At 38.3% G+C, this 26,901-nt stretch overlaps 1 protein-coding gene across 1 annotated transcript in view; it reads right to left on the bottom strand.

The window, feature by feature from the left end:
* Positions 1 to 26,901, bottom strand: part of NAA25 (N-alpha-acetyltransferase 25, NatB auxiliary subunit) — a 69,970-nt gene that overhangs the window by 32,931 nt on the left and 10,138 nt on the right. The window contains exons 2-11 of the mRNA XM_026514903.4: positions 25,935 to 26,020; positions 24,604 to 24,742; positions 22,018 to 22,136; positions 17,451 to 17,525; positions 16,237 to 16,344; positions 15,692 to 15,770; positions 11,574 to 11,685; positions 10,870 to 10,959; positions 9,609 to 9,778; positions 6,608 to 6,720 (exon numbers count right to left, since the gene is read on the bottom strand). Coding sequence (XP_026370688.1) covers positions 6,608 to 6,720; positions 9,609 to 9,778; positions 10,870 to 10,959; positions 11,574 to 11,685; positions 15,692 to 15,770; positions 16,237 to 16,344; positions 17,451 to 17,525; positions 22,018 to 22,136; positions 24,604 to 24,742; positions 25,935 to 26,020 — 1,091 coding nt within the window. The remainder of the gene's footprint in view (positions 1 to 6,607; positions 6,721 to 9,608; positions 9,779 to 10,869; positions 10,960 to 11,573; positions 11,686 to 15,691; positions 15,771 to 16,236; positions 16,345 to 17,450; positions 17,526 to 22,017; positions 22,137 to 24,603; positions 24,743 to 25,934; positions 26,021 to 26,901) is intronic.

Genomic DNA, 26,901 nt, shown 5'->3' with positions numbered 1-26,901 from the left:
TTTTTTTTTTTAAAGATTTTTTATTTATTTATGTGACAGAGAGACAGCCAGCGAGAGAGGGGAACACAGCAGGGGAGTGGGAGAGGAAGAAGCAGGCTCCCAGCAGAGAAGCCCGATGTGGGACTCGATCCCGAAACGCCGGGAACACACCCTGAGCCCAAGGCAGACGCTTAACGACTGCGCTACCCAGGCGCCCCTTTAAATTGCTTTTTAATTAAAGTTTTATTTTGAGATAATTACAGATTCACATGCAGTTGTAAGAAATAATACAAAGAGATCCCATATACCCTTTTCATCCAGTTTCTCCCAATGGTAACATCTTATATTAAAATGTTTTTAATTCAGGGAGCCTGGGTGGCTCAGTCGGTTATGCATCTATCTGCCTTAGGCTCGGGTCATGATCCCAGAGTCCCAAGATCAAGCCCTGTGTCAGGCTTCCTGCTCAGCAGGGAGTCTGCTTCTCCCTCTGCCCCTCACCTGGCTCATGCTCTCTCTCTCACTCTCTCCCTCAAATAAATAAATAAAGTCTTTTAAAATAAATATTTTTAATTCTAAAATTCCTAAAGAATTTTTTAAATGTATGACTTCCATTACACAGGCTTATTGCTCACTGCCAAAATCCTATTAAGATGACAACAAAAAAACCAAACCACAAGGATCAAGAACATGTAAAAAGATGACAGCAAATAAAAAACATTAACAAGATTTTAAAGATAGAAAGCAAAAGGGCAGGTGTTAAATGCTAACCTATGCACAGGGCAGAAATCTAACACACACAAGGGGCCTCAAGTCTATTCCAGCCACAGAACCTTGGAAGGCAGAAATTCAGGGCACCAGAAAGCTCAACTGTTGGTAGGACTGAAACAGGAGAATTAGTTAAATTCCATCTTAGAAGTTTGACCCCTCCCCTAGCTCACAGACTGACTTCCTAAACCCAGCAGAAGCCTGAAGTTTTACTCCAAGGAGAAGCTGAATCAGAAGCACTGTAGAGTCAGGGATACCAGGCACAGCTAGAAATGGGGATAAAGTGCTATTTTTAATTGTTTGAGGAAGCTCCATACTGTTTTCCACAGTGGCTACACGAGCTTATATTTCCACCAACAGTGCACAAGGGTTCCTTTTTCTCCACATCCTCGCCTACCATATGATCCAGTAATCAAACTACTAGGTATCTACCCAAAGAATACAAAAACCCCAATTCAAAGGGATACATGTACCCCCATGTATACTGCAGCATTATTTACAAAAGCCAAATTATGGAAGCAGCGCAAGTATCCATTAATAGATGAATGGCTAAAGAAACTGTAATGTATACACACACACTAGAGTATTATTCAGCCATAAAAAAGAATGACATCTTGCCATCTGCAACATGAATGGAGCTAGAGTATAATGCTAGGTGAAATAAGTCAGAGAAAGACAAACACCATATGATTTCACTCATATGTGGAATTTAAGAAACAAAACAAAAGAGCATGGGGTGGGGGGAGGAGAGAGAAGGCAAACCAAGAAACAAACTCTCACCTATAGAGAACAAACACGGTTACCAGAAGGGAGGTGGGTGGGGGATAGGTAGAATAGATGATGGGAATTAAAGAGTACACTTACTGTGATGAGCAATGAATACCAGACAGAAATGTTGTATCATTATATTGTACATCCAAAACTAACACTGTAAGTAAACTACACTGGAATTAAAATTAAATAAACAGATAAAACCTCTGTTAGTTTAAAAACAAAAAAAAGAAAAGAGGATAAAGTGAAACTCAGTTATTCAGTGATGAGCACCCTGGCCCCCTCCCCCTACTCCCAACCAGATCCCAGAATGCCACCTGCCAAATGTTTGAGACCCCAAACAAAAGTGTGGCAAACAGGCTCTATGAAAAGTATTTCTGAGGGGCATCTGGGTGGCTCAGTTGGTTTACCATCTGCCTTCAGCTCAGGTCATGATCCCAGGGTCCTGGGATCAAGCCCCACGTCAGGTTCCCAGCTCAGGGGGGAGCCTGCTTCTCCCTCTCCCCCCAGCTTGTGCACTCTCTCTCGCTATCTCTCTCTCCTCAAATAAATAAATAAAATCTTCAAAGGAAAAAAAAAAGTATTCCTGAGGTGAGGGGTGGGGGAGAATGAAACAGATGATCACCTCCTGTTTTAGACTACACTAAGAGGAGTTTGATACTTTTATGGTTCTGTCAGATTGGGGTAAATCAAATAAAAAAATACTAATTCTGAGAAAGTTGTGCAAGAAAGGTAAGCTCCATATACAAAGTGGCTCAGCCTTTGGTCATAAAAATATAAATTCTGAATAAATGCTGATAAACTGCAGGAGCAAGTACGTGAAGAGAGAAGTGGGATGTTGTAAACGAGATGATCATCTTTCCACAAAAGGGCTCCAACAGATGAAGACTGTAACTGTAAAAATAAACAGCTATACAAACCTACAATTTAAAAATACAAAAGTAAATCACAGAGACACAGTTAAGAGTTGAAAGTGATCTGTCTGTACAGAGCCAGAACCAGGGTGAAGGTGGCAAAGAGCTGCTAGTGTTTTTCAATAGAAGCCTTGTAGTACCACTTGGATTTTCAACTTTATCCATGCAATTTTTTGACACAAATAAAAAAAAATTTTTTTAAGATTTTATTTATTTATTTGACAGAGATAGAGACAGCCAGCGAGAGAGGGAACACAAGCAGGGGGAGTGAGAGAGGAAGAAACAGGCTCATAGCCGAGGAGCCTGATGTGGGGCTTGATCCCGTAACGCCGGGATCACGCCCTGAGCCGAAGGCAGACGCTTTAACCGCTGTGCCACCCAGGCGCCCCTGACACAAATAAAAATTAAAAAGAAACCCCCACTCACGCAGTTTTACATCTGTAACAATTCTGCTTCAATTTGTCTCCAATTGGATGAATTTTAATTATTATGACCAGATAATCATTTGCAACAAAGAAACTGCAGCACTGGTTTTCAAATTTTTGATTAAATGCCTTATAGCTTCTATTGCCAGCTGTTCCGTTCTTGTAAGCTAGTTTATATATTAGTGATGCTAACTATTAATGCCTTCTTCAGGGAATGCCAAAGAATCTTTCAGATAGGTTTTTGTCATGAAACAATACATTCATTCTTTATTCTAGTCTGTATAGTCTTACGGCTATGCAAAAAGCTTCTTTAAAAACTGAAATCAGTTGTTTAGCTTAAAACCTCAAGGCAAAGGAAATCAAAAGATAAATACATCACTCTGGGGGACCCACTTCAGGACAACTGGGTTCAGTGGCCTACTCATAAGGGCTAGTCCCAGTTTTAAAAGATTGGGACTATAGCTCTCAGCTTGAAATTTACTTGAATAGTTTACAATCCTCTGACAAACACACTGCTGAGTGGCAGAATTTTTAGCTACTGAGGTCATCCTACATTTAAAAAGTTGTGGCAGCAAAATTACCGCTCCCAATGAAATATTTACGTGAACTACAAAATTCACTGCAACAGCTTTAAATCCTTTGTCTCACAGAACAACGACTACCTATCGCTGCTAGTATTCCACCATTTCTAGAAGGTTCCTCTCTCAATAGATTATTACTGTATGAGGTCACATGAGATGACCTAAGACTTTCAAACATACTAATACAGTAGAGCTGCTTGTACTAGATTCACATTAGCAAACCCTTATGAATCTCAGCTGAAGGCAATTTAAGTGTTCCTTTAATGCAGCCCCATTATTTGATGCTTCAACTTACAAGATGGGAAGCAACGGATGGCCATGATCAATTATTCCAAATCTTAGCACTTAGTACATAATATGTGCAACAAATACTAACTGTAGGAATCTCTTCCACATGGTTCTAGATTCTGCTTAAATCTCTCTAGTAACGTGAAACTCACGCACTATGTTTTTTAAAGAATCTAACTACTAGAAAGATCTTTTTTCCACTGGCCAAATTCTGAATTCACTGTAACAAATTCTTGCTGATCCCAATTCTCACTCCCTTTTATACAGGAGCTTTTCAATTATGAGAAAGGAAGGACTCTGTCCTCAGCAGACCAAACCTCTCTCCCACTCAACCATTTCTCTCTCCTATTCTTTTAAGTCCTCCTACAACCCAGAACCCCTTTTCTGGATATGCTGCAATTAATCCGGAAACTTCTGAAGCTTGGCCTGAGCCCTGTAACCACAGCACTCCAAGAATAGCTTTACTAAACCAAAATGAATGGTGACAGTCAATTCAGAACCAACAGAGACCACTGCCTACTTACCAGTTAGGGAATGCACTGTACCATCTGCCCTCAAGACTGCCAAGTATCAAGCCCAGTGAACTGAAGATATGACCAACAAGCAAATACTCTACTCACTTCCACTACGGGGGTGACAGAAGGCATTCTGGAATAACAAGTGGTGGCAACCCTGTGATAGGAAGGCTTCACTGCAACCTTCACTAATTATAGAGGTATTTATGAGTAAAACTGATCAAAGTCACAGACTTTCTTTTATACCTGTCACTATTTCTTTATATGGTGCTCTATCCTACTTCACATACACTGTTCTTCCAATTGGTAGAGTACTCCAGCTGCCCATTACCAAGGACACTCTGGACTAAATGCTAAAAACCTTTAATGTGGAACAGGGTATGAAGTTCCCAGCAATCTGACCCAATACATGTTGCTGTGGATGAGGAGTCTAAAGATAATGTTCTTCATCTCATTATATAATAGATTTACACTGGTTCATTTGCATCAAAAACTCCCAATATATGACAATTAACTACAATGTGGTATTCTGGATAAGATCACAGAACAGACAAAGGACATTAATGGGAAAACTGGAGAAATCTAAATAAAATCTAGGGGTTAGTTAATAGTAACGTACCAATGTCAGTTTCTTAGTGTTGACAAATGTACCGTGGTAATTTAAGATATTAATAAACAAGGGTTAAGAGTATAGTGTAACTTTCTGTACTATCTTTGTGACTTTTCTGTAAATCTAAAATTATTCCAAAATAAATGCCTCAAAATATAAAACCTTGCTCTGCAAAGGATTCTATTAAAGGATGAAAGACAAGCACAGACTGGGAGAAAATATGTGAAACCACATATCTGACAAAGGAGTTGTATCTAGAATATCTAAACTCTCAAAACTCAACAGTAAAAAAACCAAAAACAGACAAACTAGAAAGGGAGCAAAGGACAGAAACACACATTTCACTGAGAATATAAAGCTGGCAAATAAGCACGAGATGTTCAACATCATTAACCATTAGGAAAATGCACATTAAAACCACCACAAAATATCACTACGTACCTACCAGAATGGCTAAAATAAAAAACAGTGACAACACTAAATGCTGATGAAGACGCAGAGAAACTGGATCACTCATTCACTGCTAACAGGAGTTTAAAATGCAATGGCTGGGGCACCTGGGTGGCACAGCGGTTAAGCGTCTGTCTTCGGCTCAGGGCGTGATCCCGGCGTTATGGGATCGAGCCCCACATCAGGCTCCTACACTATGAGCCTGCTTCTTCCTCTCCCACTCCCCCTGCTTGTGTTTCCTCTCTCGCTGGCTGTCTCTATCTCTTCAAATAAATAAATAAAATCTTAAAAAAAAATAAAATAAAATGCAATGGCCACTGTGAAAAAGTTTGGCCGTTTCTTTAAAAAAAAAACAAAACAACAACTAAACAGTTGCAGCTATCACTGCACTACTGGGCATTTTTTTCAGAGAAATGAAGATTTAAGTTCACACAAAAAAACCCACACACAAATGTCCACAGCAGCTCTATTTGTAACAGCCAGAAACAAAACTGGATGTCCTTCAACAGACTGAAGAAATGGTGGCACATCCATACCACAGAATACTATTCAGCAATACAAAAAAATGAACTATCGAAATATGTAACATGGATGAAGCTCCAGGGAATTATGCTGAGGGAGGATAAAAGCCAAACTCAAAAAGTTACACATAATATGATTCTATTACATAATATTCTTGAAATGACAAAATTACAGAAAGAGAAACCATATTAGTGATTGCCAGGGGACAGAGACAGGGAAAGGGGGAGGCGCAGGGAGATGGCTGTGGGTAAAAACGGGTAGCGCATGGGATCCTGGTGGTGGAACTGTTCTGTATCTTGAAGCTGGTGGGGGTCACTGAATCTACATGCACTACATACTGCTCTAAATACACATGTAACGTACCACGCGGACACACACAGATGTAAAACTGGTGAAATCTGGATAAGATCAGTGAATTGTATCACTGTCAATTGCCTAATTATGATATTATACTATAGTTATGCAAGATGTTACCAATGGAGCAAAATGGGAATGGGGTATACAGAGCTCTCTGTATTATTTCTCTTACAACTACATGTAAATCTATAATTACCTAAAAGAACAAAACAAAAAACACCATAAAATAAAAAGATAATCCAATTATCCATCAGAGGCTTATTCTCCTTGCGGCTTAATTTAACAAGAAATCATGTCTGAATCTGATAGCACCTGGAGTCCTTGGCTTGCTAGAGCTGTTACCTTAGCACCTCATGTCCACCACTCACACACACATTTAACCTAGTTACAGTAAATACAGGCACCAAACAGAATTCTGAACTATACTTACTTTTGTACACTGTGTAGCAGGCAAGAGGTCAACAAACACCTTGAGGTCTGTAAAACAACAAGGTTTATCCCCAAACTTTTTAAAATACTGGAACATTAATTCTTCTGGATCACCTGAGAGAAAAAAAGAAATCACTAATTAATGAACGGAAGCAATTTCTAATTTAAGAGGTCTGACTTGAAAAACATTTATTTCAATTAAATTAAAATTTTGCGGATTGGACGCCTGGGTGGCTCAGTTGGTTAAGCCTGCCCTCGGCTCAGGTCATGACCTCGGGGTCCTGGGATCGAGCCCTACATCGGGCTCCCTACCCATCGGGGAGTCTGCTTCTCCCTTTGCCCCTCCCCCCGGCTCATATGCACTCTTTCTTTTTTTTTTTTTTTTAAAGATTTTTTTATTTATTTATTCGACAGAGATAGAGACAGCCAGCGAGAGAGGGAACACAAGCAGGGGGAGTGGGAGAGGAAGAAGCAGGCTCATAGCGGAGGAGCCTGATGTGGGGCTCGATCCCATAACGCCAGGATCACGCCCTGAGCCGAAGGCAGACGCTTAACCGCTGTGCCACCCAGGCGCCCCATGCACTCTTTCTAATAAATAAATAAAATCTTTAATAAATAAAAGTTTGCTTGAATGAGAATGACAATGAGGGCTGCAGGATGGCTTGCCCATTTAAACAACTACTTTAAAAGGAGCTGAATCTTACCATCTCAGTTTACTTGTTATTACACTTAGGAAATGCGACACTTTTCATTAATTAAAGTTTAATTAACTAAAAAGTTTTCATTAAAGTTTAAATAAAGACTGAAGTTTATATACAAACATTAAACAAACATGCTTCTTTCTACCATTCTTGAACTACTTAACAAGTATTAAATGTTAACTAAATTAAAGGGAATGTTTAACAGGCACACCAACAGAAGAGAAAATAAATGGGAAGAGTCATAAGCCAATAGCTCCCAACAAGATCACTCACTATGGAAAATTTAAACCTGGATCTGCAAAAGCTACCAGTGCCTTTTATTTTTCCTCAAATTAAAAACAAAATTAAAAACAAAAAATTAAAAAAACAAAAAAATTAAAAACAAAAACTAAAACAATAAAATATAAAATGCTCTCAAATTGAACCAGAGTTTCTGTAAGATTTTAGGTCTTGGTTTCTGTTCACATTTCTGGGAACAAAAGTCCATGGCTTTAATCAGATTCTCACAGAAATCTGATCCAAGACACTAAGAATCACTTACTGGTCTGGGTAAAAAAAATTTTGTGGGGATGCCTGGGTGGCTCAGTCGGTTAAGTATCTGTCTCCGGCTCAGATCATGATCCCAGGGTCTGCTCAGCAGGGAGTTGGCTTCTCCCTCTCCTTCTGTCCCTTCCTCCCTGCTTGCACTCTCTCTCAAAAAAATAAATAAAATCTTAAAAAAAAAAAAAAATTTGTGGAGGGACGCCTAACTGGCTCAATTGGTAGAGCATGTGACTCTTGATTTTGGGGTTGTGAGTTCAAGCCCCATGTTGCAAGCAGAGTTTACTTTGGAAAAAAAATTGTGGAGACTAGCCAACCTCACAAATTTCTATTATGCAGTCTGGTAAGAAAGAAGACAAAGACAGGAGATGGACATAGCAAGTGCCAAAGCAGATCCACATACTTTTATATCCAGCTTTGGAAAGAAGCAATTCTTTGGAATCTATCTTAACATTTTGCTGAGGATCAAATGAAAATTTTCATTTGCAATTCTGGAAATAATAGAGACTAAGGTTCCAGAAGTAGACCTAAAGGAGTCAACATGGAATTCAAAACTGACTGTGAAAACTCTACAAAGGGAATGAGAGAAGTCCACAGTTAATTTTAGAAAGAGCTGCAAAGAGCATTAGATGATTAAAATGAACAGAGATGATCTAAGATAGGTTTTAGATACTGGAAGTGCTCATCATCTCAGGACAACTGGTGACTAAAAAAGACCCTCCTGGGGGCGCCTGGGTGGCTCAGTCGTTAAGCGTCTGCCTTCGGCTCAGGGCGTGATCCTGGCGTTATGGGATCGAGCCCCACATCAGGCTCCTCTGCTGGGAGCCGGCTTCTTCCTCTCCCACTCCCCCTGCTTGTGTTCCCTCTCTCGCTGGCTGTCTCTCTCTGTTAAATGAATAAATAAAATCTTTAAATAAATAAATAAATAAATAAATAAATAAAAATAAAATAAAATAAAAAAGACCCTCCTGATCAACTTTTAATGAAACCAAATCTCCATAATGATAAGCAGGCGGAAAAAAGTTTTCTTTGGAGCTTTATCTTTAAAAAAATGAAATTAAAAAATTAAGAAAGTTTATTATCTTAAACTTAATAAAATTTAGGTTATAACTAAACTATAAGCTAATTCTTAGCATGAGCAAAGAATTACTGCTTTCGGAGGAAAAGGGTGCCATTTTTTCAACAAAATTTTGAACTAGCACAATATGACACCCTTCATTTCTTGTGAAATAAGCTCAGAAAGAACCATTTTCAAAAAACATCTAAGGGCTTCACCAACTTTCCTGAAGGCCTCTCTTCATGTTCTACTACCCAAATCATGTTTTTCTCCTCTCTTGTCATTGTCCTTGTAAATTTTCTCTTAACTGTTAATTGCTCTAACTCTGCTATATGTTCTTTCATCAATGGTTTTGTGAGTGCTTGAAGCAGATTTTCAAGAAACCTTTCATCCACTTCATGAAATCTTGAAACTTTTACAAAACTGGCTATTTTATTTTGAAACTGATTTTAACATTAACGTTGGGTCAAAAAAGAATGCCTGATAAAGACTCTGGTGGAAGAGGAAGAGATGCTAATGTCGAGTTGAAGATATGACTGAGGGCTAATGGTATCAGTAATCCATTCATGAGTAAATATTTTCAGGTTATGAAGATGTTTGCCTCCCAACATGTCTTCATCATCAGAGACCTCAGAGAATGAACACTGCACTTGGGTATGGAGGGCATCCCAGTATCTTCTCCAAATAATATTAAGGGTTCTTACCCAGTTTGTACTCATCATTAAAACCCTGACGTCTTAAACGTCTAATCAGTTCCAGTTTAGCGAGATGTGGTCCTCGGAGATGGCGGGAACTTTTCGATTCTTCTGTTATCCGATCTTCTATAAACTTCACAGCTTCTTCTGCAGAATAATGCACTTCTCCTTCTAAAGAGCTAGGTATAAACACATGAAAAAAGGTATCTTGTACCTCTATTGTCCATCCTAAAACTTAAAAGTAAAGCCAAACTGATTTCAAGAAACAAATTGAAAAATAAAAAGCACTCTGATAATTATAAAATATGGGAGTAGAAGATAACTATGAGCACATTCTGACAAGTAACATGGAATAGGATTACTCCCAATTTTGGCATCTGATTACTGCACCGTGACTAATTACCTCTACCTCTTTCTCAAAAAAAAAAAAAAAATGGATAACTTTATAAAATATTGCCTAATAAAAAAGTAAGCATCAGCTCATCACCATCTTAAATCATGCTTACTTTTTTAAAAGATCCCATTTATGTTTGTGTTTTTGTCTAGAATAGCAAAGGGAAAAAAAAAAGGAAACCAGCAACAATCCAAGTGTCCATCAGTCCACCAATGGGGGACAGGTTAAATGAATTATGTAACACCTCTAAAGTGGAGTTCTCTTAAGTCACTAAAAAGGATGAAACCAATCTATATATACCATATATGGAACACGCCCAAGATATATATTATTTTTTCCAAGATATATTTTAAGGGAGAAAATATCAAGTTGCAAACCATTATGCCTAATATGACTGCATTTTTATGTTAAATAATGAGAATAATTATGTTACTATATCGACAGAAATAAATCTGGAAGAAAAGACTCTAAACTGCTATCAAGAGTTATCTCTGTGGGGACCCAGCTGGCTTGAGGGGTCATGAATTCAAGCCCCACACTGGGCGTAGAGATTACTTTAAAAAAAAAAAAAGAAAGGAGTTACCTCTGAGTCACTTATAGCTTAGTGAAAGTGGAAAAAGGAAAAAAATATATTATTTCTGGGATGGTGAGATAACTAGAAACAAACACTTTCTACACCATACATTTCTGCACTAGTTTAAGATTTTTACGGTGAACACATATTTATTTTATAATTTTTAAAAAATGAAAAATCTTACTTTGAAAGGGATACACTATTGAGACCAAAAAAGAGAATTCTACTAGGCTTCCAGTGAAATCCTTCTGCTACACCGTGCTAAAAAGTGCCACTGTAACTCAGGAAAGGAGTCAACTTACTGTTCACCTTCAGCAGGAGGAGTCCAGGACTCTTCAATCAGTCGAAAGACAGAATCGAAATAAGTCAGATAGAACTGCCAGTCATCTGAGCTAAAATCAGATTGAATGGTGCACACAGGATTAAACCCAAGTTGTGACAAGTCGGCCCTAGGAACCATGATACTCAACTTATTTTCTAGGTTATATTTTTGTCTTTACTAGAAGCCCAACCCTCCCTCTGAGTTTCCTCTGCCGCCCTAACAGGGCAACTCCAGAGGCATTTTCAAAGTAAGAAACTTTTAAAGAAAAAAAAAAAAGTAAAAAACTTTCAGGAAACAATTATCTCCTTCAATGAAATAACAAGGTCCAGAAAACTAATATTCCCAACAGAAAACTCCCACATTAGCACTTCCCCAAAATAGGGCAGGGGGGCAGCGGGGAACGTGTTTCTTTTAGACCAATACTGAATTTAACAAATTAATGATATTTAGCATTCATCCTGAAGACGTAATACTCAGCACCCTGGTGGCAGAAGTTCCATTACACCCCTTTACTGAAAGAGAAAGGTTCATCAGAAACTTTTAAAAATACCTAGGACACACTACTAAAAGATTTATGCCCAGGGAATATAAAAGAAACAGACCAAAAAAAAAGAAAAAAATTCAGTAGTGACACCTGAGAGCCCCCACTCCAGTCTCATAGTCCAAAGAGAAGCATCTACTCACTTTTTCAGTAAGAGGCGCCTGGAAAGGGCATTGCACTCTGGCCACCGGCTCAGCTTCTTATACATAGCCATGCATTTATTTTCCCGACTCTGAATCTCACTTGTCAACTTCTCTACAATTAAAAGTTATAAAAATTGGTAAGCTGGTTTCATTTCTGCTCAGAAACCAGAATAAAGTCCAAACACAGGAAGGAAAATGTCACATTTTCTTAATCCTTCTCTTAAAAAATGGGACTGCTACTAGATACAAACTATTATCTTACTAAAGATTATTTTCCTGAAAAGAAAAAAGTACATTTCTGATACTAAACTTTAATAATCATTTCTTTCTATAAACCACAAGGATCCAGAATGTACTGAGTTGAGGATTTAATACATGGGATACACCTATAAAACCCAAAAAGCATCTAGGAACGATTATATTTAGTCCACAGACAGATTTCCCATCTATACATATGGTTCCAAAACACTGAATGAGCTTGGACTGGAATGGGATGAGCAAGGTGAGATGTTAGGAGGAATACAAAAATGAACAGAGATGAATCAAACACTTTCCCAACAGCTGGGAACAGAAACACTATGACTATTGTTTCTGAACAAATTAGATTTGCCCCAACCTTTCAGAACAGCTTAGCAGATTACGGATATCAATAATTACATTATGAATTTCCTACAGATAATCTACATTTTTTTTTTAAAGATTTTATTTATTTCTTCATTCGACAGAGATAGAGACAGCCAGCGAGAGAGGGAACACAAGCAGGGGGAGTGGGAGAGGAAGAAGCAGGCTCATAGTTCAAGAGCCTGATGTGGGGCTCGATCCCACAACGCCGGGATCACGCCCTGAGCCGAAGGCAGACGCTCAACCGCTGTGCCACCCAGGCGCCCCAGATAATCTACATTTTAACTATCCTAAACTACAATCCAGCTGGGTAAAAAACAGAGAGGCTGATTTATACCCATCTGCAAGGAGGCTGAAATTAAAGAATAAGTAACATTACAACAATAATCTCTTTCTCTCTCAAATAAATAAATAAGATCTTTTAAAAAGGGGCGGGGGAGGCTGGTGCCTGAGTGGCTCAATCGGTTAAGCGTTCAACTTCAGCTCAGGTCATGGTCACAGGGTCCTGGTATCTGCCGGCATCAGGCTCCATGCTCAGTAAAGAGTCTGCTTCTCCCTCTCCTTCTACTCCTCTCCTCCCCTTCGCCCTGCTCATGCTCACTTTCTCTCCCTCTCTCTCTCTCTCTCTCTCTCTCAAATAAATAAATCTTAAAAAAAAAAATAACAACAACAAAAACTCCTACGTTTTACATAATTAGTTAACTATCAGTTAGTGTTAGTTTTATGACCACAAACTGTCAAGTAAAGGATATACACACCTCTATGAAATACGTTTTATTTTTTTATTTTATTATTTTTTTAAGATTTTATTATTTATTTGTCAGAGAGAGAAAGCACAAGCAGGAGAAGTGGCAGGCAGAGGGAGAAGCAGGCTCCCCACTGAGCAAGGAGCCCCATGAGGGACTCGATCCCAGGGCAGTGGGATCAGGACCTGAGCCAAAGGCAGATGCTTTACTGACTGAGTCATCAAGGGATCCCTGAAATAAAGTTTTTTAATGACTGTCCCTAATGAGAGATCTGAGGCTACTCATCTATAGTTAGATTACCCCAATGACTATAAAGGCACAATTAAAAACCAGGTTTGTCAAAACAACACTGGATTTCCAGGACTTTCTCCTACGGAAATCTCAAAAATGGGTAAATGTTTAGGAACCTAAATCTTTGTCATAAACATCTTCAAAGGGGAATGGCTCAATCAATCTATGATGTTCCCAGAAATAAGTTTTCCAACAAAAAGGGAAGAAGTATTTTCACCTCAATGGAAAAGAGCTAAGTTCTTTTTTTTTTTTTTTAAAGATTTTATTTATTTATTTGACAGAGATAGAGATAGCCAGCGAGAGAGGGAACACAGCAGGGGGAGTGGGAGAGGAAGAAGCAGGCTCATAGCGGAGAAGCCTGATACGGGGCTCGGTCCCATAACGCCGGGATCACGCCCTGAGCGGAAGGCAGACGCTTAACTGCTGTGCCACCCAGGCGCCCCAAGAGCTAAGTTCTTTAACATATAACGTGCTCTTGCAAATCATTAAGATTAACAACATTTTTAGAACTAGGCAAAAGGGGGCGCCTGGGTGGCTTAGTCGTTAAGCGTCTGCCTTCCGCTCAGGGCGTGATCCTGGTGTTCTAGGATCGAGCCCCACATCGGGCTTCTCCGCTAGGAGAGTGCTTCTTCCTCTCCCACTCCCCCTGCTGTGTTCCTTCTATCGCTGCCTGTCACTCTCTCTGTCAAATAAATTAATTAAAAATCTTTAAAAAAAAATAGAACTAGGCAAAGGATAAGGAAAAGCAGCTCATACAAATTATCAATGGCTTTTAAACAAATCAAAAATTATCCTCCCTCAGAATTAAATAAAAATTGTAAGATATGTTTTATCTATCAGGTTGAAAAACATTAAAAAGTTTGAAATAGGAGCGCCTGGCTGGCTCAGTCAGTAGAGCATGTGACTCTTGATCTCAGAATTTTGAGTTTCAGCCCCATGTTGGGTGTAGTACCTTGGGAAAAAAATAATAAAGCTTGGTGTGTCTGGGTGGCTCAGTTAGTTAAGCGTCCAACTCTTGGTTTCAGCTCAGGTTTTGGTCTCAGGGTCATATGATTGATCCCCGCACTGGCTCCACGCCCAGCATGCAGTCTGCTTGTCTCTCTCCCTCTGCTCCTCTCCCGCCTCATACTCACTCTCTCACTCTCAAATAAATAAATAAATAAATAAATAAAATCTTAAAAAAAAAAAAAAAAGCTTGAAATAATAGTTTAAGTTGTTACGTATACAAGAAGCAGGCCCTCTCACAAACTGATAGTAAACACAGCAGGTGGGAATACACACCGTAGCTCTTAGAGGGCAATCTGGTTTGTAACAAAGGTGTTCTCTGCAAATAACTTAAATATCCATTAAGGGCTGGTTAAGTAAATTGTCTACATTTATACTATGAAACACTGGACAGTCATTAAAGATAGTGAGGTAATGAGGTTTATCTCTAAGACACACTGTTAAGTCAAAAAAAGGGGGGGGGGCATAAGAGGATACAGAGCAAAAGCCACAAATTCAAAATGCCTTCATAGGACAGGCAGGGAAACAAAGAATGCTTGTACCCAGGGTACAAATCCTGACTACGGACAAACAATATTTAAAAATCTTCAAGAAAAAAAAACTTTTAATAAAAACATTGTGCCAACTGAATCAGATTTCTCTATGAGCTAGGTAGAGTACATTCTCATTCACGGTTTGAAAAAACTGGGAGGACGAAGAGGGAGGGGAAAGTACATCTTTAGAAGGATACACAGAACAAGTAACTGGCTAAGAACCTAGAGGACAAAGGATTGGAGATCTGGGGTATAATCCTTCTTTCACACATCCTGAATTTTTTGAATCCACGAATTATTTTGTTTTAAAATATTTTTTAGGGACACCTGGGTGGCTCAGTCGGTTAAGCGTCTGCCTTCCGCTCAGGTCATGATCCCAGCATCCTGGGATCGAGCCCCACATGGGGCTCCTTGCTCGGCAGGGATCCTGCTTCTCCCTCTGCCTGCTGTTCCCTTACTTGTGCTCTCTCCCTCTCTCTCTCTTCTCTGACAAATAAATAAATAAAATCTTTTAAAAAATAAAATAAAGTATTTTTTAAAAGTAAATGTATAACATACAGGAAAGTCTGGAAGAACATAAAATGATCACAAGTGATTTTTTTGTGTTTTTATATCTTTATGTTTCTGTAAAAGGAAGAAATTGTCCACAATAAATATTTTTCGTGTTTGGGCACCTGGGTGGCTCAGCTGGTTAAGCGTCTGCCTTTGGCTCAGGTCATGGTCTCAGGGTCCTGGGATGAGCCCCAAGTCAGGCTCTGTGCTCAGCAGGGAGTCTGCTTCTCCCTCAGCCTCTCCTCCCACCCCCCCCCCAGCTTGTGCTCGCTCTCTCACTCATTCTCAAATAAATAAAATCTTTAAAAATATTTTTTTTCATGTTTAAATAGAAGGAAAAAAAAAACTTTAAGAAAACTTTACAAATTACCTCCTAATTTTCCTCTGATAACATCCAAGGCTTCCTGGTACTTCCCCAAACGTTCCAAAATCATATAATAAAGTTCAACCTTACAGAAAAAAACAAATAAGAAACGCACAATCGAAACTTTTCAATAAAAATAGTCATTTGCATGCTTTTAAAAAGTTATCTAGGGGCATCTGGGTGGCTGAGTCAGTTAACTGTTGGACTCCTGATATCGGCTCAGGTCTTGATATCAAGGTCATGAATTCAAGCCCTGTGTGGAACCTACTTAAAAAATTTTTTATTTTATTTATTTTATTTTATTTTAATTTAAAACGTATCTAATAGAAAAGAACACTATCTTCAAATGAGATGAAATCAGCAGTAAGAATGTTCATTAAACTTAAGCTGGGTACTTCCAAAGCTTCATATTTACACAAAAGGCAAGAGTGAGGACCCAGCTCTCTAACTGGAATAGGACAGTGGTTTATAATACTGTAGCATACTACTGTAGCATATCGAACTCAAGCGAATACAAAAGTATTCGCTTTTGTAGGACTTCCATTACTCACTTCAGCCTCGGCTTCTATCTTGTCCTCTTTCACCATTTTTTCTACCATTCTTTCAGCGAGGGGCAGAAACATTGTTTTTGAGAGGTTTTCATCCTGTGCCGATATAGACTATAGAAGAAAAAATAAACGTTTCACTCTAATTTCTCCCCTGCTTGCACTATTTATATTATTACCAGGCAGACCATTACTGTGACCCCAGCACATAATTATCAATCCACTATGTCAAATATCAGACCTAAACTGAACTTGCCACAAAGATACATTACAGAGTGGTTTCCTTTAGAAGAAATTTATTAAAGATTCATCATCCTATACATTTTTGACAAACTGGGTTTCCACAATATGGCCTAACTTTTAAATGGGTTATTCATACATTTTTCTAGAACTATGTTAAGAGGGAGTATGCCTATACTGTTTATTATACGTAAAGGTGTTTGAAGAGAAAAGCCTTTTGAGATGTTCACGTATTAGAGGGAAAACGCCAATACCTTCCATTTATACAGCCTAGTATTAACTAGTTTTGATAATTAAGATTATCTTAGATTGATAATTAAAATCAATCCATGTTAATAATTTTAATATTGCCTGAGATTCTGCTCAGAGCTCAGTAGCTCAAGGTAGCTATTATGCTTATTTCATAGATAAACTAAGAGCTTCCCCAACAGTTAAGACATGTACTGAAACCAGTATAAGACCTGCCTGAACCCAGAGCCTCTCTGACTTAACTGCTACATTTTAACTCTTTCCTCCTCATCTTCTCTTACACACTATCTCCTTTTGGTCCTTACAGTAGCTCTGGGAAATAAGCATCTCCATCCTCCAAAAGAGCAAACTGAGGTTCAAAAACCAGAATTGATAAAACAAGGCCATCCAGTTCAATAACATGTTCACTAACAAACAATACTGTCTTAAAGACAAACCTCAAGTCAAAATACCAAATATTTCGAGGCTCATTCTTGATCAAATAACCCAGTAAGGATCTAAGATTCAGGGGATATACAGTCTGTGCTACACACAAATAAACCGATATACCAAACTCATAAGGAATAAATACCAGAACTCCCCACCTCAAAAAGTCAACTGACAATATGTAAAATCCCTGTTTGACACACGCTGCAACACATTACCCGAAGTGTTCAGAAGAAGATTTAAGGACAATAACTATATACAAAAATAAAAACAAATCTCAATCCCGTTCTGAATGCCATACTCACTTGCATAATTAAGCTCATCACAGACCAAAAGTAGTAAGGGTTTTTGGGGACAATCTTATATAGAGCCATGCCAGCCTGAAAGACAGAGAGCCATAAATACTTAATTTAGAAAACATCATACAGAGGGCAATTAATGATCTAGATACATGGCAAGAAGTTTCCTAGGAGAACAGCAACACATCTATACACCCCAGTTACTGTAAGCGCCTAGTGACTTGGTGGATATTCTCTAGTGGATAGCAATATAGGTAATCACGAAGGTGAATTTTTACATCAGGAATATTTCACCTTTTGAACCAGATTTCTTCACATTAAAGTCCAGTATTTTTGGAAAATACAGCAATCCAATATTGTTTTGATAGACTACCAATAAACAAAAAATTTGGCTTATGAATGTACACCAACAAACTTACTAAAAATACTGCACTAACCAGTTAGAGTAAAACAAATAAAAAAATCCAGACAGTATATTTAAACTTAAAATCGGAAAAGTTTACTGAGTTATTCAAAAAATGGTAATTCTTGGGGCAACTGGGTGGCTCAGTCGTTAGCATCTGCCTTCGGCCCAGGGCCTGATCCCAGCGTCCAGGGATCGAGCCCCGCATCGGACTCCCTGCTCTGCTGGGAGCCTGCTTCTTCCTTTCCCACTCCCCCTGTTTGTGTTCCCTCTCTTACTGGCTGTCTCTCTCTCTGTGAAATAAATAAATAAAATCTTTTAAAAAAAATAGTAATTCTTAGGTTAGGAAAAATCAGGTTCTTTCAAGATACCATTAACTAGAACTGAACCCTTTCTTTGTGAAATATATAATATGAAATACTTAAAAGCAGGGACATGGCAACAAGGAACAAAGTAGATCTATTCACGCATAATTTGAGAATCTGCCCATAATCAGCCAACTAGTAATCAATGCTAAGAACTCAGTCAGCTTTGTCACAGTTACTATTTTATGTTTTTTAATCTTTTCCCTACCTTCAATCCACTTGAAAAATCACACAGAGCCCCTATTAAGTGTAAGAAAATGTCTATTACTGCCCATGATACAGAGATTGAGTCCCGGTCCCAAACACACTTAAAAGCAAGGGAAAGAGATAAGACAAATATTCAAATGACTAAAATTTTACTTGGCAAAAAAGAAACAAACATCCTATACAAAAACATCATGCCTTTTTGTTTCCAAAAAAGGCATGGTTAAGTCTGTTCATTCCTTTCTTTTTCTTTCTTTAAGGGAAGGCAGGGAAGGGGACTTAATCAATACAGCCTTCTTCAAAGTCACAGTGTTTCAGATGAAACTTGAAGGTCAAAAATGTCTACAGGCAAAAACGGGGTTAAGGATACATACACATAAATACAAATATTTGGGGTGAGTGGCTAAGTGAGTGAATCAATTCTAGGTAGAAGCAAAATGAATCTGAACAAAAATATTAAAGAAACAAGAGACATATGTTGACAAGAACAAATAGGACGTTTGGCTATAAATAAGGATTAAAAGGACTGCTGGGGAAAAGGGCTGAAAGGTAACTGAGATACCCTTGTTGTGAAGCACTCAAAAAGGAGTCTGTTATACAACGTAAGGGTGTGATATGTACACATCTGTACCCTTCTAGGAAGAGTATTTTAGCTGTACCATAAAGGGAAAAAATAGAAAAGATGAAGCAATGAGGAACTAAACCAGGATGAGGTAGATCAAATAGAAAACAGACCTCAAAGACACTGTGGAGAAAGAGTCAAGACGATGTAGAGATAAAATGGACATAAAGGATAAGAAGGAGAGTCTAAGGGGCGCCTGGGGGGCGGCAGGGTAGGGGGCTCAGTCGGTTAAGCATCTGCGTTTGGCTCAAGTCATGATCTCAAGGTCCTGGGATCAAGCCCTGAATAAGGTTCCCTGCTCAGCGGGGAGGGAGTCTGCTTCTCTCTCTGCCTCTGCCCCTTCCCCCTCCTCGCTCTCTGCCTGCTCTCCCTCTCTCTCTAATAAATAAAATCTTCACACACACAAAAAAAGGAGAGTCTAAGATGGCTTAAGGTCCCTGATTCTAACACCAAACTCTAGAGGAGTGGAATAAAAAGTGTTAGAAAACCAATTCTGCTTGATCATTTGGGGAAAGAAAACATTTTTATAATGACATACGAAAACAAAAAGGAGAATATAAAATTAATATGAATTTTTAATACAAAAGATAAGACAGAAATTTCATGCCTGCACCCTGTGCTATGTTGCAGACACTGATACTCCGCTAATACAAAAAAACTTTGGAAGACAGAAAAGTTTAAAAAACATGGCTGTAAATTGGTGATGCAGACTATGGGAATGTCAAAAAACAAATGAACAAACGACGAAAGGGATGTCATTTACAGAAAAAGTGCAATCACCTTTGAACATCTAGCAAACCTTCGTTCAAGATTATTTTAAATATTATCTGCCAGGGATGTCATTTGGGATAACAGAAGTCCTTAAGTTTTCTGATTCCCTGGCTTCCCTCCCTTTTACCTCCAACAGTTAACGCAAATCATTCATTTATTTAACAAAAATGTATTGTGCAGATGCTATTCTAGGCCCTAAGGATTCAGCAGTGAATAAAACAAAAATGTTCACCCTCGTGAAACATGACATTTAATTTGTAAACTAACCATTACCCCAGACTGACATACCACCTTCAAAATAAACACACATATAAACTAAGAAATTGTGACTATCTTAAGCAGCAAAAAAGCTAAAATAAAAACTAGACATTTCATTCTGAAACATTTAACACTAGTCTAGCTCCATTCTTCCAATATATTAGAATGGAATAATGTAAAAAAAAAGCTATTGCGGAGCTCCTGGGTGGCTCAGTTGGTTAAGCGTCTGCCTTCAGCTCAGGTCATGATCCCGGAGTGCCGGTATCAAGCCCCATGTCGTCCTCATAGTCATCGTCATCATCATCATCTGGCTCCCTGCTCATCGGGGGGTCTGCTTCTCCCTCTCCCTCCACTCCTCACCCTGCTCCATTTCTCTCTCTCTAGCTCACTCTCCCTCTCAATAAATAAATAAAATCTTTAAAACAAACACACAAAAAAAGAAACAAGCTATAGCTACAACATATTAAGGATCAGCGACCATTAAGCCACATCAAAGCAGTGGCTCCAAAGAGCAAGATGCAAAAGTATATGTATATCTCTGCCAACATGTAAAGTTCAACTATAAAAAAAAAATCTGTTCAAGTGGCAGATTTTTTCCTTTTTTCAAAATTTACCCTAATATTGTTGTGCAGGAACTTGTCCTTTTTATTTTATTGCATGTATATATAATAGACATAGTTCAAAAATACGTTTTGTGGGATCATAAAATTAACACATGCTTTAAAAAAAAATTAAAAGAAAAGTATCCATAGGCCTACAACCTGGTAACATTTTGGTACACTCCCTTTTAGAGATATATCCTTTATGGACTGGTAGAAAAAGACAAAGACACACAGTACTATTTGAGGGGAGGTGGGGTGTTGCATTTTATTCTACCATATGGATGAATCATAATTCCTTTAACTGTATCTGTACTAATGAACATTTAATATAATTTAAAACATATTGCTAGAAGTAAAAATGATATGAAAGGTTTACATATATATGTTAGTATTGCCAATTTAAAAATATATACTAATTTTATATTAAAAGAAAAATTAAATCTGAATAAAAAAATCTGAATATTTTTCCTGAGAATATACTCCATCAGTAAATAAAACTTCAAAGAATTATATTTGGGGAAAAAAATTCTTCCAATTTAAAAACTTGCATAAGCAAACACAAAGATTAGTTTTAAGGAGAAAGGATTTATATTAATATAGTATCTTCCACCCTCCCTAATTTATCTATTGTTATAGCCTGATATTTCAAGTAAAGAATAAGACAAAATAAAAACCCAAGTAAGAAAGCTTTGCTTTCAGAAGAAATTATACCCACAAACAAAGCCATTTGTAAAAAAATACTAGTTTGACATCATAACCCTTTATAGGCTTAACAGTTTTATTTCTCTGGGATGTTGACTCTACCCACCCACTAGTCCGAATGAGGCTCCTTCACATAAATCTAAACGTATGGAACATCTAAAACGTGCTAACTGGCGAATAAGCTGCCTCTAGCAAAAAAGACAAGTATCCAAGTAGTGGGGAGTTCTCCCAGCTGGATTTTAAAATCTCAGCAGGTTACAAAGAGTTAAATTACAAATTAGATGTAAACTTTAAAGTTAATCTTTCTATAGTCTGTTCATTTTTTGTTCTGGGATTTCTGCCCATTTTCTGAAAATACAATAGCAATCTCATGCAGTGGGACAATCTGAAATCAACTTACCAGAACCAAACAAAACATACCACCAGGCCACAAAAGAACAATAAGAGTTCCCAAATAAAACACTTAAAGAACCTGAATAATAGTTCATCTTTAAAACACACACAGAAAGCATCTGCCTGATCTCCACACACAAATACATAGATTCAGCTCTACACACACATGCAAACACCCCCATGCATGCACACACATTCCTACAATTAAGTCACATTTAAAGAGACTTGCCCAGGAGGTTTGGAATCAAGTTACCTGTTGCATTTTCTTGTATTCACCCACTCTGGCATAAGCCATGAAGAGGTGAGAGTGATACTCCTCACTATTGGGAACTTTCTTCACAGCTGCCTCGTAAAGTTTTGTAACTAACTCCGCTAGGATAAAGAGAAATAGGACATTCTTTAATTACTGAAGTATACTTTAAATCTTAACAGCATTTAGTTTTTCCCCCTTTGGAGGAAATAGATGTCTCCTATCACTAAGGAAGAAGAGAGTATTTGTTTTGCCTCATCTGATCATTACTCTTCTCTTGGTTGGGTGTTATTCGATGAAGCATGGAATAACTCAGGCCTCCGCAAAATATTTACAATATATAAATAAGACCCTCCAGGATCTAGCCTGTCTCCTTCCTACTTATTTCCTGCAGCACTTGTGTTCTAGCACATCAAACTATTGTAGCTCCACTAGACTCCCTGTGCTATAGCATAACTCCCCGTTCCTTCACTCTGTTCCCTCTGCCTGAATTCTCCTTTCTCTCTTTTCTACTCAGTGAACATCATCCAAGACCAAGACCCAGCTCAAATGTAGTCCTCTCTGCAAGGAACTGTGCAAGTTCATATGTAATCCTTCCCTGAACACCTTCTCTGCACCTCAACCCAGTTTGATCACTGCTTCCCTCTGCCATCTTTAAATTTTTTAAATAAGTCTCTTACATTTATTAACACCCAACGTAGAATATAGTCTACTGATGAATTTCCCCTTATTTTTTTTTTTTAATTGAGCTCTACATCCAACATGGGGCTTGAACCCACAACCCTGAGATCAAGAGTCCCATGCTCTACCAACTGAGCCAGCCAGGTCCCCCTGCATTTGCCCCTATAGACTATGAGTAACACAAGGGCAGAGAGAGCATCTTTCATCTTTGACTTGGATACAATACTTGTCATAGACAAACATTCAGTATTTGTGAGATAGATAAATGATTTTTAAAACAACACTGGGGGAGAATCCATATCCCTAAATCAACATAATCCCTAAACAATCAAATATAATACCCTAACTCTTAAGTTCTGTCTTTTAAAAAAAGAAAAACAAGGGGTGCCTGGGTGGCTCAGTCAGTTAAGCGTCTACCTTTAGCTCAGGTCATGATCCCAGGATCCTGGGATCAAGCCCCACCATCGGGCTCCCTGCTCAACAGGGAGTCTGCTTCTCCCTCTGCCCCTCCCTGCTCCTGCTTGCACACAAGTGCACACTCTGTCTCTCAATAAAATCTTCAAAAAAAAAATGAAAAAACTATAAAGTAACATTTCTGTCCATTAGGTTGGCAAAATTTTATTTTTTCCACCTTCACTGAGGAATAACTGACAAATAAAAATTGTAACATTTTAAGGTGTACAATGTGATGGTTTGAGGGCAAAAGTTTGTTGTTGTTTTTTTTTTAAGATTTCACCTGTTTATTCATGAGAGAGCAAGAGAGAGCACTAGCGGGGTGAGGGGCAGAGGGAGAAGCAGACTCCCTGCTCAGCAGGGAGCCTGATGGGGGCTCGATCCTGGGACTCGGGATCATGACCTGAGCTGAAGGCAGCCGCTGAAGCAACTGAGCCACCCAGGCGCACCGAGGGCAAAACTTTTAAAGTAAGTCAAAACAGAGCAAAATTAATAAAGTATTACTTAGAAAAACAAATGTGATAAAGATTTCTTTTAAAGATAATAGAATATATTCAGGAAAGCAAGTACCTCTTGGAACGTAAAAGGGGAAGTGAGATTGATAAGGAACATACAGGAAGCAGTCAGTATTGATAATGCTGTTTCTTAAGTTGGTTGGTAGATTCCTGAATGTTCATTATTCCCCATCAAGTATTCTACTGTGTTATGTAAAGTGTATCTTCTATAACGTGTATTATGGAAGATATATATTATTCCATAATAAAAGATTTCAGAAATTAACAATGAAAAACTTTATTTACAGGTGGAATGGCAGACTACCTAGAATACACATAGAAATAATCTGGCAGGGGGATGGGATACAGATAAAATTTGCCATGTGACAATGATTGCTGAATGTGGATAATGAGTTCAGTGGGATTTATTATGCTGTTCTTTTTATGTTTGAAATTTTCCATATCAAATAGTAAAAAAGGGTAACTCTTCCATTTAGTAAATCAAAATGTCACAAATTGACCACAAGTTCTCATTCCAATTCAAGGATACTAATACACATAAAATATCCTTTCTGCCTACAGTCTTTGTAAATCATGGTTAATGCATTATTTTGCCTATTGCCATCTACTCAAATCATGAATGATAAGAAAAACAAACAAATAGAGGACTCAGTTAGAAATAAACAAAAACTTGGGGCCCTTGGGTGGCTCAGTCGGTTAAGTCCAACTCTTAATTTCAGCTCAAGTCACGATCTCAGAATCATGAGATCGAGCCCTACCTTGGCTCCATGCTGGGTGTAGAGCCTACTTAAGATTCTCTCTCCCCCTCTCCCTTTGCCCTTCCCCACCTTGCGTGTTTTCTAAAATAAATAAATCAATCCAAAAAAAAAAAAAAGAAAAAGAAAAGAAAGAGAAAGAAAAACTTTAGCTCAGATTTAAAAACAATGAAAAAGAAACATACGTCGATGCATCTCCCGGTAAAGAATAGTCAGTGCCTGTAGCGAGTTGTCATCTGTGGGTTCAAGGGCTGCCACCTCCTGTGCCAAGGTGAAGGCTTCCTCTTGCTTTCCAGTTCTCTGTAAACCAATTGCCTTTAAAACCTGATACAAAGGAAAAATATTAGTTTTAAAAGAGCAGAAATGAAAATATGAGCCAAAGCTCCCTGCTCAGAGGGGAGCCTGCGTTTCCCTCTCCTGCTCCCCGCTTGTGCTGTCAAATAAATAAAATCTTAAAAAAAAAAAAAAAAGGTAGGGTGCCTGGGTGGCTCAGTTGGTTAAGCAACTTCCTTCAGCTCAGGTCATGACCGTGGAGTCCTAGGATCAAGTCCCGCATCAGGCTCCCTGCTCAACAGGGAGTCTGCTTCTCCCTCTGACCCTCCCCCCATCATGCTGTCTCTGTCATTCTCTCTCTCTCAAAAAAATAAATAAAATCTTAAAAAAAAAAAAAAAAAAAAAAAACGCCAAAGAAAGCCAACTTGAAAACAGGGTAAGTTGTAAGGAATGCCTGGGCTGCTAATCAAGTAAACCATATTTTACTAAAAATTTCAGCACATTAAGATTCTTTCCTATTTCAGTCATAAGAAGGCACCACAGGGGCACCTGGCTGGGTCAGTCTGTAAAGCATACAACTCTCAATCTCAAAGTTGTGAGTTCAAACCCCATGTTGGGCATGGAACCTACTTTAAAAAAAATAAAAGGCACAACATTGCCTAAAAAAAAAAGTCTGTCAATATAAAATAATTAAATTAGCTAAGTTATGTCCAAAATATCCAAAGAAATAAACAGCCAGCTTTTAATTAAATACTACTTATGGCATTAAAGTAATCAGAAAAATAAATGGCTTAAAGAGGCGCCTGGCTGGTTCAGTTGGTGGAGTGTGCAACTCTTGATCTCAGGGTTGTGAGTTCAAGCCCTGCACTGGGCTCCACACTGGGCATGGAGCCTGCTTAAAAACAAGACAAAACAGGGGCGCCTGGGTGGTACAGCGGTTAAGCGTCTGCCTTCGGCTCAGGGCGTGATCCCGGCGTTATGGGATCGAGCCCCACATCAGGCTCTTCTGCTATGAGCCTGCTTCTTTCTCTCCCACTCCCCCTGCTTGTGTTCCCTCTCTCACTGGCTGTCTCTATCTCTGTCGAATAAATAAATAAAATCTTTAAAAAAAAAAGACAAAACGTGGGGGAAAAAATAATAACCCTGAAGAAACAGTCACTAAACAGATTTAACATCTTTTCCCTTTTAAGATTATAATATATAACCCACCAAATGTAAGTAACTCAAGAGCAAATTAACTTACCTTAGCACAATGAAGATCCTTATGTTTCTTCAACAATTTATCTGCTTGCTGAATTGCCATTTTATTATTACCATTATCAAGATAATCTATGAAAACAAATTATGATAGTTATTATATTCCTTCATCAAATATGAAAAATGCATAGGCTGGTATGAGATGTTTCATAAAGTATTTTAATTCAGTATTAAAAACATCATGGTGCCAATTTTAACTCTAAATGGCTAGGATGGTCCAGAATATAATCTTATATTCCTATAGTCATCTCTCAGACCTGTTATAAAATTGTGTTAAGGAAAAAAGAAGTCAATTATTATCCCAGAGTCTAACAAAAGCAAAGATTCATTTCCAGATGAGAAGATCTAAAAGAAAATGAGAAGTATCATAAATGGGAAATGGTGGTAGCTGTCAATTCTAAATATAGAAAAATGATTAAACAAGTCACTCCACAACCTACTACTACTACTCTGCCTGGGCCCTCTTTGCTCATCAAGGTCCCAAATCAGCGTAGGGGCAGATGTGGCATAGATAACTCAAAACAAGCTATGGATCAAATGCTGGTGAGTACATGGAACAACAGCACCTCTCACTCAGCGCCACTGGGAGAGTAATATGGTACAACCACCTTGGAAGACAATCTGGCAGTTTCTTCAAATACTCTACCATTTATCTGATCAGCAATCGTGCTCCTTGGTATCTACCCAAATAAGCTGAAAACTTACCTCCACACAAAAACCTGCACATAAATGTTTATGGCAGCTTTATTCACAACTACCAAACTTTGGAAGCAACCAAGATGTCCTTCAATGGGCCAATGGATAAAAAAAACTATAATACATCCATACAATGGAATATTATTCAGTGATAAAAAGAAATGCACTATCAAGGCACAAAAAAAAAAAATTGAGGAACTTTAAATGCATATTGCTATGTGAAAGAAGCCAATCTGACAAGGCTACATATTATATGA

Source organism: Ursus arctos, unplaced genomic scaffold (genome assembly GCF_023065955.2).
Source record: "Ursus arctos isolate Adak ecotype North America unplaced genomic scaffold, UrsArc2.0 scaffold_34, whole genome shotgun sequence".
Taxonomy (NCBI): Eukaryota; Metazoa; Chordata; class Mammalia; order Carnivora; family Ursidae; genus Ursus; species Ursus arctos.
Note: the sequence above shows the minus strand (reverse complement) of the source record. Positions and strands in the feature narration are given on the sequence as shown.